The 13,392-nt window shown below is 34.0% G+C and overlaps 1 protein-coding gene across 10 annotated transcripts in view; it reads left to right on the top strand.

Annotated features, from left to right (window-relative positions):
- The window catches only part of CSPP1 (centrosome and spindle pole associated protein 1), a 171,673-nt gene that overhangs the window by 52,169 nt on the left and 106,112 nt on the right, over nucleotides 1-13,392 (top strand). For all 10 annotated transcript variants that reach the window (XM_046013000.1, XM_046013031.1, XM_046013022.1 and 7 more), the window contains 3 exons: nucleotides 1,987-2,067; nucleotides 3,221-3,322; nucleotides 4,678-5,120. In XM_046013000.1, coding sequence (XP_045868956.1) covers nucleotides 1,987-2,067; nucleotides 3,221-3,322; nucleotides 4,678-5,120 — 626 coding nt within the window. The remainder of the gene's footprint in view (nucleotides 1-1,986; nucleotides 2,068-3,220; nucleotides 3,323-4,677; nucleotides 5,121-13,392) is intronic.

Below are 13,392 nucleotides of genomic sequence, written 5' to 3'. Positions count from 1 at the left end.
AACATTTTGGGGCAGTCGGCAGTCAGTATTTATTGAATGAATGAGGATATGTCTAAAATTTAGCTTTTAAAATAACTCACTCTGCTGTCATTATTTATTTATTTTTCATTTATTGGACATTTCAAACATCATTCTGGGCCTGTGTTGGGAGTGTGAATTGCCCAGCGAAGGAGTGAGGATGCTGTATCTCTGTCTTCCCAGGGTTGGAACTCTGAATATGTTTTTTTGTACAGGTGTAACTCTACAAAATGGCTAGATTAATTGTGTACTTTTTATGTAAGGGCTAAACTGACTCAGGAATCTAGTCAGGTATCCTGTTTTTTCCCTTGACAAATAAGTTTAGAGTTCTAAACAACCAGCTTTCAAATTAGCTTTTGTAGCATAACTTATTTGTAAATTCAGATTCAATGAAATCTTTATTTTTACTTTTTTAAAAGATTTATTTACTTATTTTAGAGAGAGAGAGAAAGCACTAGTGCGAAGGGCAGAGGGAGAGTGAGAAAATCTCCAGGTGACTCCACTGAGTGTAGACTCCAACACAGGGCTTGAGATCACAACACTGAGATCGTGACCCCTATGGGCACTTAACTGCCGGCGCCATCCAGACACCCCTCAATGAAACCTTATTAATCATTTAGTTATACTAATCACTCTGCTCCCAAATGTTTTGAATGTAATTATATTGTAGCAGTTGGTACATTATATTGTAATTATTTGTTTACATGTTTGTTTCCTCAGCTGAATTGTAAATTTCTTACATAGAGGGGATATAGTCTTATTTTTGTTTCCTTACCACCAAAAAAAGTAACTGGAAAGTTTTAGGTAGTCAATAATTCCTTATTTAATGAATAAATAAAAGGCATGGGACTATACAGCTTAACAAGTATCAATTCATTTAATCCTTATAACCTAATGATTTAGATGGCATTATCCCTTCCTTACAAACAAAGAAGTTGAGTCAGAGATGTTAAATAATTTCCAGATTATATGACTACCAAGCAGTACCAGAAGTTGGGGATCATACATATTTTTTACTCATCCTTGTGTTTGCTTTATAGTATTCAAAGATATTTTACATTTTAATCCTCTTGAACCTTATATCAGCTTTGGTAGGTAGGCAGAGCAGATACCATTCTCATTTTATGTAAGAAGACTGAGTCAGGGAAGTTAAGCAACTTGCTTGTTGTTCTAGAACTAAGTGTTGGGGCTAGTCCTGGAGCCCATGTCTTTTGACTCCTAGTCTGATGCTCTGTCTACTACACTGCATTTTCTAAATCTTTAATGAACAAGGATGGACATACATACACGGAAACAGTGTTCATAGTTCATATCTTTTGGCATTTGAGTGGATATCCCCTCATAAATTATCACAGGAAAATTAGTGAAAAACATTATTGCAGCATGTATGTAGATCTTGGTGAGGAAGTTTAAATTTGCCAAAGACTAGTAGAGCACTGATAATGAAGAATAAGTGCTTAGAAAAGAAATATAAATTGGGAAAGAGTTTCCTTTTTCCCATGCTTTTTTTAAAAAAAAAATTTTTTTTTTTAAATTTTATTTATTTGACAGAGAGAGAGATCACAAGTAGGCAGAGAGGTAGGCAGAGAGAGGAGGAAGCAGGCTCCCTGCAGAGCAGAGAGCCCGATGTGGGGCTCGATGCAGGGCTCTATCCCAGGACCCTGAGATCATGACCTGAGCCGAAGGCAGTGGCTTAATCCACTGAGCCACCCAGGCGCCCCTTTCCCATGCTTTTTAATCATCTGGAATATATACGTTGCAAATGAAAATTAAGACCTCTTTCTCCTCTTCAGGGACTTTTTGATTGGAAGAAAGTTCTGTGTTCAATTACTTTGTATTTTCTGTCTTCATCTCCATTTCATTCTTTTGCTCTGCATAATGTATAGTTTAGAAAATAGAATGTAAAGACACATTTATGAAACATAAAGGCAATTAGGTAATATATTTTTTTAATGTGTATATATACAGAAAAATTTTCTGTCCACGAGTGAAACAGATCCATCTACCCTGGGAGTTTCTCTTCCTATTGGTGAGAGGCTATCTGCCAAGGTAGGTGGATAGGAGTAGTTATTGTGGGTAATAATTTTATGAGGTATCAAAATAGTTAACATGCTCCTGACTGAAATGCAAGCAGAAGATTATATTATTTCCCATTCTTGAATATATGTCTTTTTAAAAAAAATCTGTGGAGTCTCTAGTTGTGCTGTTTTTAAAAGAACTTTTGAACATAATATTTATGATGATGTGATATATCTTTAATATGTGAATTAATTGAATATTTAGAATTTATGTTTTTCAGCATTGGTTTCTGAGCTATAAAGTTCATGCTGTGTGTCATAGTTCTCAGTGAGATGAGTGAATGAGAGTATACTGAGCTTTGATGTAGGGTGTAGGTGTGAATGTGTTTTCTGTGACTCTACAAATACATGCACTTACTCTTTAGAGGTGGTAGAGATAAAACACTGCATACCCCTTGTAGGGACTGAATTTCCAAGCTAGATCAGTGATCATAGCATAGTACACAAGACAGACAGATAATAAGTTTCAAAAGATGACCTAGGTAATCTTTAATTTCTTTTTTTTAGATTGTGCTGTTTCAATGACAAAGGAGATATGAAGGCTTAAAAACATTTCCTAATATGTGTTTCAACAGAACATTTCTATTATAATATAGTGTGTGATAATTTTACCTTTTTATGTTTTTATATAATCAACCTTCCTGATACTTGGGAAAGAATCACACTAGGTCTTTTGAGAGTGGGGTGGGGGAATAGAGGCAGGAGATGTCTCTGAAAAAGAAAGAAAGAGGGTAACCTGGTTAAATCTTGGAAACATGATAATGACAGGTCTCCTGGCAAACACAGTCATGTAGTTACTAGTGAGAAAGATTTATTTATGAATGCTTTTAGTTGAAGGAGTTCCCTTCTGTTATAGATCTTCTCTATTAACGTGGACCTAAGCATGTAGTAATGCTTATTTTAATGTGGCAAGAAAGCATGTGGGGAATTGGGGAATTGCGTTGACTATTTCAGACCTCTTCTGCCTCTCTTGTGCCTTGCAACTACTTCTATCCTTGAAATTATTAATAAAGCTTGGTTCTGAGTAAGATCTCTTATTTTGTATAAGTTTGTTTGAACATAAAGGTACTTTTTTAAAGGTAGTTTGAGGAGTTTTAACATTATCTTTTGGTTTTTATTTTAAGGAAAGGTTGAAACTTGAACGCAATAAAGAATACAATCAATTTCTCAGGGGTAAAGAAGAATCTACTGACAAGTTCAGACAGGTAGAAAAGAGTAGTACTGAGGTAGGTTTTGCTTTTAAAGTAAATCTTTAACACCAGAGATTGAACATTTTGTACTTACTTGAAAAGATATATATATTTTTAAAGATTTTATGTATTTGACAGACAGAGATCACTAGTAGTCAGAGAGGCAGGCAGAGAGAGAGAGAGAGGAGGAAGCAGGCTCACTGCTGAGCAGAGAGCCCGATGCGGGGCTTGATCCCAGCACCTTGAGATCATGACCCGAGCTGAAGGCAGAGGCTTTAACCCACTGAGCCATCCAGGTGCCCCGAAAATCTTTTTATATGTTGAAAATTTCACTTGGTTTTTATGTAAATATTTTAAAAATTAAGCCAAATTGAGCTAAACACAGGGCATTTTAATATTTAGTTTTATCAATGGTTTTATTACATATTGAAGAACTTACCATACTTTTTAACTTCATGGGGGTGATTTAATTTTTGAGATTGGCTTTAAGTGATGTTTAGTTTTTACTATTTATTTATTTATTTATTTATTTATTTTAGAGAGTGCCAGCAGTCAGGGTAGGGGGCCAGGGAAGGGGAGAGGGAGAGTGAGAATCTTAGGCAGACCTCAGCATGGATGGAGCCTGGCACGGAGCTCTGTCTAATGACCCCGAGATCTTGACCTGAACCAAAATCGAGCGTTGGACATTAAGGTACTGAGCCACCCAGGTGCCCCTAGTTTTTACTTTTAAGTGATTCTTAAATGCTGACAATTTCTAGTTATATATTTTTTTTTCCAAATTTAAGAATGCTTGATATTAAGAGGGCCAAAAAATTGACCACTTCTATATTGTTTGTATTAAGAATTTAATTTGAAATATTCTGGAGCAGTTTTACCTGCCAAAAAAAATACGTATCTTCTGGGATAGGAATTTGCATTTAGTTTATCCTCTCTTTTTGTAGCTACTTACCCGTATCACTGTTGTTTGTTATATTTTATTTATTAGGTTTTGAAGGATAACATTTCGTTGAAGTTTTTTTTTTTTTTTCTAAAGATGAGCTATTTCTTTTGGGTGATTAGGCCTTGGAGTTCAGATGAGAAATAGACTAAGCATCATATGAGGGTGTAATATAAGAAACAGCATTGCAGGGACGCCTGGGTGGCTCAGTTGGTTAAGCCTCTGCCTTTGGCTCAGGTCATGATCCCAGGGTCCTGAGACGGAGTCCCGCATCAGGCTCCTTGCTCGTCAGGGAGCCTGCTTCTCTCTCCACCTCTACCTGCCACTTTGCCTGTTTGTGCATGCTCTCTCTTTCTCTCTCTCTTTGACAAATAAATAAAATCTTTAAAAAAAAAAAAAAAAGAAATAGCATTGCATTAAGATCTGTTTTTTGTTTTCTTTTTTAATTGACCAGCACAAGAATCAAAGAAATAAAAAACCTATTAGTCAGGTTAAACGTGATTTACCCTCACAAATACAAACATCTTGTGAAAATTCAGAGGGTCCTAGAAGAAATGCCTCATTAACTCCTTCGGAGGCATATGAAGAGCTTCTAAACCAAAGAAGAGTAGAGGAGGACAGATACCGACAACTAGATGATGAAATTGAATTAAGGAATAGAAGACTCATTAAAAAAACTAATGAAGAAGTGGACATTTCCAATAAAAAACCTCAAAGGTTTGCCAACAAAACTGACATTCCAGATAGAAGATTTCACAGGTTTAATGAAGATTGTGTTTTTAATAGACAGTATTACAGACCTGATCAAGATCCTGAAGTAAGTGAAGAAATGGACGAGAGGTTTAGATATGAAAGTGATTTTGATAGAAGACTTTTGAGAGTGTATACAAAGGACAGGTATTTACAACTTCATTTTTATTTTCTTTCTTTGCTTAGTATTAATGTTACTTTCTATGATTATGTTATGGAGAAGCAGTTTCATTTATCTACATACTTGGTTAATTCTAAGGTGCTATCAGTTTGAAGTTATAGGATTATTTTCTATGTGCCGCTGAAAGAACAAATAGAACCCCCCAATATGGGGGGAAAAGGGACCCTGTAATAAAGCTGGGACACTGAAAGGCTACAACCTTCATGTAAAATTAAATGGGAAATAAATATTTTCACAGAAAGGAACAGAAAGGAAGCGTCCATGTTTCAACCTTGGCACTGAATGGAGGGATTAAAAAAACGAAACAAAACCCCTCTCTGAGGTTATGAACTGTAAGTCAGTACTGATTCAGGTTTGCAGTCTGAATTCATGTTGCCAGTATTGTTTAAAAAACCTTGAGGCAAGAATTCAGGGTTGTTTCAGATTCCTATTGCCCCTATGTGAATGACAGGAGAAAAAAGAACTCTTTGTAGTAACTTGAAAAACTTTAAAACCAGGTTGATGGCAATCCCAGATACGGATGTTAAAATGTAGATTAAAAGGACATTTTAAAGGAGATGAAATATAGTTTATTCCTTTAATGTTCCTGTGCTCTCAGTACTTCTATCAATATACTTCACTGTTTTTAAGTCACTTATTAAACATTTACTTAAGTGAAATGGTATCAGATTTTTACTCTCAGATTTTCAGATGCCTTTCAGTTCTTTGGGATGATTTTTTTTGCGGACACTACTTATAATTTCTTAACTGCTACAGTGGGATTTTGTTTTATTAAGTCACTTATCTTAATACTTAAAATTTGCTCTATTTTCATAAACTTTTGGAAATAGAAATATGGCAGGGTTCCGTATTTGTCAGTGACATGTTAACTTGAAAGGGTGAAATCTAAATTTTAAAGAGTTTATGGGACCTGTTCTCTTAATCCAAATAGGTTACCATTTAAATATTTTAGAACATTTCTGAGACATAATGTTGTGCATTGAACATTCTAGTTATTAATAATAATACAAAACCTTTACACTTCATTGTCTTCTGCTCTTTATTCTGTAGCTATTACGGCCTGCTCACCCAGTCTTTTTAGTAATAAGTGATGTGAGTGATGGACTATAATTTTGCAATGCTACTTGTCATTTCTTTCTGATTTGAATCTAATTGTTTGTACTTCAGAAAACAGTCTAAATCCTACAGTGTTTTATATTTGAAAATGTTTATACCCGAAGGTAGTCAAAGCCTGCCTAAACTAAAAGAGCTCTCAATTGGGGAACTGCAGGTAGTCTTGGACTCTTGGTTCTGCCTTCTTTGTACATGAAAACATTTTTTTCTTTAGGTGTCTGTTTGTCTTTAAAATGTAATGTAATGCTATCTTTGAAGTTTGGAATTTCTTGAAACTTATTATGATTGCTTTTAAAATATGTTTAATCTATTATTTTTATAATTATATTCTGCAATAATTTTATACTGGAACAAATGAATTTCAGTCTAATTTTCTGAGAACTTTTTTTATATATTCCACAATCAAAAGGACCTCTTTTTATATAATCTTCTCCAAGTAGTATTTTAAGAATAAACATGAGAATGAGTGAGAATAATTCCTGTTAAATGTTTTACAATGTTTAGAAATATTTCTTCAAATTTAAATCATTATTATGTAATATTTCCATTACATAATACTTCCATTATGTTAATGCATAAACTTACATCTCTAGATGTAGGGTTTTTCACATATGTCTCTAAGGTATGAGGTTAAAATTGAATTTCTGTGTTGCAGATTTGTAAATTCCTTATTTCCAGCAAAAAAAAAAAAACCCAAATTCACATCTGTAATTAAGTAGTTTTTATTTAGGAGGCAGAGTAGTAGATAGGAAAAATGACTTAGTAGTAAAATTTTTGACACTACAGAAATGTGTAACTGCATTTGGCCTCTTGCTCTAACCATTTATTCTTTAAAAAAATAGTTACCATCTCTAACCATACAACATTATTATAATAATACTATCTGCATTCCCTATGTTGTATTTTTCATCTCTGTGACTTACTTACTTTTAACTACAGGTTTATATCTCTTAATCCCTGTCACCTATGTAGCCCCTTCCACCCATGCCCCTACCCTCAGGCAACAAGAGTGTTATCTGTACTTATGAGTCTGTTTCTGTTTTTTGTTGTTTGTTTGCTCATTTGTTTTATTTTTTAGATTTCACATATGAGTGAAATCATATGATATTTTTCTTTCCCTGACTGACTTATTTTCACTTGGCATAGGACCCCCTAGGTCCATCCATGTTGTTGGAAATGGCAAGATCTCATTCTTTTTTATGGCTAATACTCCATTTTATATCTATACCACATCTTCTTTTATCCATTCATTTATGGATGGACACTTGGGTTGCTTGGTTATTGTAAGTTATGTTGCATTAAACATAGAGGTGCAACTATCTTTTCAAACAAGGGTTTTCATTTTCTTTGATTAAATACCCAGTAGTGGAATTACTGGATCAAATAGTATATCTATTTTTATAATTTTGAGCCATCTCCATGCTGTTTTCCATAGTGGCTGCATCAGTTTACATTCCCACTGCATTATAATCCCTTTTCTCCACATCCTAACTAGCACTTACTACTACTTGTCTTTTTGATACTAGCCATTCTCAGTGGTGTGATGTGATATCTATCTCATTGTGGTTTTCATTTGCATTTCCTTGATGGTTAGTGATATTGAGCATCTTTTCATGTGTCTCTTGGCCATTTGTATGTCTCTTTCAAAAAACTGACTACTCAGGTCCTCTACTTGTTTCCTAATCAGATTATCTGCTTTTGGGTTTGAATTGTATGAGTTCTTTATATGTTTTGGAAATTAACCCCTTGTTGGATGAATCATTTGCAGATATCTCCAGTAGGTTGCTTTTTATTTTGTTGATGGTTTCCTTTTTGTACAAAAGGATTTTATTTTGGTGTGGTCCTGATAGTTTTTTGTTATTTTTGTTTTTGTTTCCCTTATCTTAGGAGACCTATCCATAAATTTGTTGCTAAGGCTGATGTCCAAGAGACTGCTGTGTTTCCTCTTAGAAGTTTTATGGATTCAGGTCTCTTGTTGAGATCTTCAATCCATTTTGAGTTTATTTTTGTGAATGGTGTAAGAAAGTGGTTCAGTTTTATTTTTTTTACATGTAGCTGTCCAGTTTTCCCAGCACCATTTATGGAAGAAATGTTTTTTTCCCCATTGTAGATTCTTGCCTCCTTTGTTATAGATTGAGTGTGTAAAGTGTAGGTTTATTTCTGGGGTCTCTGTTCAGTTTCATTGATTCATATGTCTGTTTTTGTGCTACACCATACTTCATTTTTTTTTTTCCAAGATTTTGTTTATTTGACAGAGACACAGTGAGAGAGGGAACACAAAGCAGGGGAGTGGGAGTAGCAGGCTTCCTGCCAATCAGGAAGCAGATTCCCCACTGAGCAAGGAGTTCAATGTGGGACTAGATCCCAGGACTCTGGGATCATGACCTGAGCCAAAGACAGACACTTAACTGACTGAGGCACCCACACATCCCAAATTTTCTTTTTTTTAAAGATTTTATTTATTTGACAGAGAGTACACAAGCCGAGGGAGTGGGAGAGGGAAAAGCAAACCCCTTGCTAATCACAGAGCCTGATGTAGGGCTCAATTCCACTACCTTAGGATCATGACCTGAGTTGAAGGCAGGTGCTTAACCAGCTGAGCAACCCAGTATATTAATTTTCTATCTAGCAACATTACTGATTTCATTTATTAGTTCTTTTAGTTTTTTGGTGGAATCTTTAGGACTTATGCATATAGTATCGTGTCATCTGCAAATAGTGAAAGTTTTATTTCTTACTTACCAGTTTGGATGCTTTTTACTTCTTTTTCTTGTCTCATTGCCATGATTTGTATTTCCAGTGCAGTGTTGAATAAAAGTGCCAAGGGTAGACATCCTTCTCTTATTCCTGATCTTAGAGGAAAAGCTCTCAGTTTTTCACATGGAGTATGGTGTTAAGTGTATGTTTTTCATATATGGCCTTTATTAGATGAGGTCTGTTCCCTTTGAACCTACTTTAAGAGTTTTATCATAAGTGGATGTTGTATTTTGTCACGTACTTTTTCTGAATCTGTTGAGGTGATCATATGCTTTCATCCTTCATTTTGTTAATGTGTTGTATCACGTTGGTTGTTTTGCGTCTGTTGAACCATCCTTGCATTCCTAGGCTAAATCCCAATTGATTGTAATAAATGATTCTTAATGTATTGTTGAATTTGGTTTTCTAATATTTTGCTGAGAATTTTTGCATCTATGTTCATCAGGTATTTTGGCCTGTAGGCTTGTGGGTGATTTTTTTTTCTTTTTTCTTTTTTGTAGTGTCTTTGTTAGTTTTGGTTATCATGATAATCCTGGCCTCACTGAGAGAATTTGGAACTTTTCCTTCCTCTTCTATTTTTTGGGAATTATTTGAGAAGAATGGGTGTTAACTCTTCCTTAAATATTTGCTAGAATTCACCTGGAAAGTTATCTTCTCTGGAACTTTTGTTTGCTGGAAGTTTTTTAATTGTAGTTCAATTTCGTTATTAGTAATCAGTTTGTTAAGATTTTCTGTGTCTTTCTGATTCAGTTTTGAAAGATTATATGATTCTTGGAATTTTTTCATTTCTTCTAGGTTTTCCCATTTCGTTGGCCTATAATTTTTCATAGTAGTCTCTTAAAATCCTCTGTGTGTTTGTGGTGTCAGTTGTTACTTCTCTTTCATTTCTGAATTTATGTAAGTCCTTTCTCTTTTTTTCTTGATGAGTCTGGCTAAAGGTTTATTAATTTTGTTTTGTTTATTGATCCTTTCTATTGTGTGTGGGTTTTTTTTTTTTTTTGTCTCCATTTCATTTATTTCTGTTCTTATCTTTGTTATATTTTTCTTTCTATAGACTCTGGGTTTTATTTGTTATTTTTCTAGTTCCTTAAGGTATAAGATTAGATTGTGGAGGTTTTTTCTTGTTTCTAGAGGTAGGCCTGTGAAATGCTCTTAGAACTTTCACTGTGTCCCAAAGATTTTGGACTATTGTGTTCTCCATTTCATATTTCTCCATGTGTTTTAGATTTTCTCTCATTTCTTCATTGACCCATTGCTTGGTAGAATATTGTTTAGCCTCCACATTTTTTGGGTTGTTTACTTCCTTTCTCTCTCTTTTTCTTTTTTCCCCTTATAATTGGTTTCTAGTTTCATACTGTTGTGGCTGGAAAAGATGCTTGATAGGATTTCAGGCTTCTTAAATTCATTCTGACTTATTTTGTGGCCTAGCATGTGATCTGTCCTGTGGAATGTTTCATGTGCACTTGAAAAGAATGTGTATTCTGTTGTGTTTGGATAGACTGTTCTCTATATATCTGTTAAATACATCTGGTGTAATGTGTCATTCAAAGCCACTGTTTCCTTACTGATTTTCTGTCTGGATGATATCCACTGATGTAAGTGGGGTGTTAAATTCCTCTACTATTATTATATAACTGTCAGTTTCTCTCTGTATGTTTGTTAATATTTGCATTATAAACTTAGGTGATCCTATGTTGGCTGCATAGATATTTACAATTGCTAATCTCCTCTCGATGGATTAATCCTTTTATCATTATATAATGTCTTCCTTGTTTTTTGTCTAAGCATTTATTCATGATATAATGTAATCTTAACCTGAAGTTCTTGACAAAAAAATAATTATAACTGATTGTGAGAAGTACAAAATTAATTTTCCTTCATTTTTGTAAGTTACTCTTTTTCTCTTTTTTTTTCTTCTAAAAGTCAGCATGTGATAAATTCCAGTTTTAATTTTAAAACAATTTTTTGAGTTTTATATTTTTGGTCTCACTTTTTTTCTAATTACCCCATAAACAATTTCAAGTATGATGATGTATTTATTAATGAACTATTTTACCCACTTTAGATATGGGAAAGCTAAAGCCCAGGAATAATGTTACACTTCTGAACTTATCATTAATCATTGGCCAGTGTTTTTAAATAATTAACAAGATAGGATTTTGCTTGACACTTGAATTCTTTGTCTATGCCTGTGTGTTTAATATGTGTTATTTATTTATAAATATTTACAATTTGACTAAAATTTATGTTTGAGGAACTTTTAGAAATTGAAGGTAAGGGTGTATTTCACAGTACTTTGAAGTTTGTAGGCTCTACTTAAATGTGCTCATCCTAGTCTTTATTATTTTTTAACTTGACCTGTATAAGTTAATATATCACTTTATTGTGTTTACTTTATAACCAATGTTAATGAGTAAAATAAACTTTTAGCTTTAAAAAGTGCTTTTTTAAAGTTTTTATGTGATTAATGCAGTTAGCACTTTCATTCCATTTAACTCTTGATAATTGTTAGTTTGTAATCTTAGTAGTTATTTAATAAAATTCTGAAATAACATTCCATCGGAAACTAGAATATGTATGTTAGTCACATAGATGAGTACATGCTTAATACTTACTGTGGGACATTCTAAGAAATGCGCATGCTTAATATGTAAAATGTAAATGAGGAGAAATGGTTCATTAAAACTTGAGTTATTTAATACTGTTTTTTTCCTAATACATATTAATTATCATTTGTTTCTGGAAGGGCCTCTAACACTAACTTTTTTCTCCATTTTAAAGATAGCCTTGATATTAGAAAAACACTGTTACTGAATTAAAGCAAATAAAATAGTGAAACAACTGAAAACAGTGAGGAAAATGGTAACCCACAGTTAACAGCTCAGTATTTTTCTTTTAATATCTATGAGAGTACCTATAATAGCAGAATTTTCATTCACATTAGAGAAGTTCTTGGTATGAAAACAAGATGATGTAGCCATTTTATGAATTAGATGATTTTTTTTTTTTTTAAAGATTTATTTATTTGACAGATAGAGATCACAAGTAGGCAGAGAGGCAGGCAGAGAGAGAGGAGGAAGCAGGCTCCCAGCTAAGCAGAGAGCCCGATGCGGGGCTCGATCCCAGCACCCCGGGATCATGACCTGAGCTGAAGGCAGAGGCTTTAACCCGCTGAGCCACCCAGGCGCCCCTAGATGATTTTTTTTAAGTAAGGAGAAATTTGTTTCTTCCTTGCTGTGAGCTGTATGAATCTAGGACCAATAGATGGTAAATATTTTATTTTTACAATGTGTTATTCTTGATAGCATAAAACATTGCAAACTTATTCCTGAAGTAATTTGATTCTGTGGTTTGTTAAGGAAAAAGATAAATTCATTATCACTTAGGAGTTGTTCATTTATATTTAAATTAACTGGAAAAAACTATGCTTTTAGAGAATTTGCTTTGCTTCTGTAAGAGTAATTTTTTTTTTGGAAGGTAAACACATGTGTTAATTTTTAGAGTAAACTTGGCCTCTAGCCTATACATGGTTTCTTTGGGCATTGAGGTTTGAACCTAATTAAAGTTATTGACCCATGTCTTCCAGGAAATAGAGATAGAGAAAAAGCTTTTTCCATTTAACATACCTGTTAAACTTTTTCTTTTGATAGAGGATGGTGGAAACCATTTACAATTATTTTATTACTTCAGTTAAATTTGATTTGGTTTGTCAAAGAAAGCAAATTCTTATTTGAGGTTGTCTCTTTCTGACAAAATCAGTGGATTGAGGTGTGGTAAACCAATCTATGGATTTAAAGCCATAGAATATTTAGATACATTGATTCTGGGTCTCAAGGATAGTTTTAATTAATCTGGTACTGGCTTTCAAGCTATAACTAAACAGAAAGGACTTCTCAGGGACAAATGACCCAAATTGAACTCCTGAACTTTCATTATAATCAGATTGTTCTTAGACATTTAGTTGAGTTCATTACTATTACCATTCGTTGGTTTTCCTTAATGCTGAGAGGATTGAAGAGATAGAAATGATGAAAACACTATTGGCTCTCACTAATTCCTGTCTTTCTGGAGAACTTCATTGTCTCAGTAAAGGCTTCTTTTCTTTTTTTTTCTTTTCTCTTTCTTTCTTTCAGAGAGCAAACAAGTATATGTGAGGTTGGGAGAAGGGCAGAGGGAGAGAGAATCTTAAGCAGGCTCTACACCCAACACAGAGCCTGTTGCAGGACTTAATCTCAGAACCTAGAGATCATGACCTGAGCTGAAATCAAGAATTGGGCGCTTAACTGACTGAGCCCCTCAGGCACCCCTCAGTAGAGGTTTCTAAGATAAATTACAAGACCACCGTAATAGCTGTTAAAGGAACTAATA

Source organism: Meles meles, chromosome 1, assembly GCF_922984935.1.
Source record: "Meles meles chromosome 1, mMelMel3.1 paternal haplotype, whole genome shotgun sequence".
Taxonomy (NCBI): domain Eukaryota; kingdom Metazoa; phylum Chordata; class Mammalia; order Carnivora; family Mustelidae; genus Meles; species Meles meles.
This window is presented reverse-complemented; position numbering and strand designations above follow the sequence as displayed.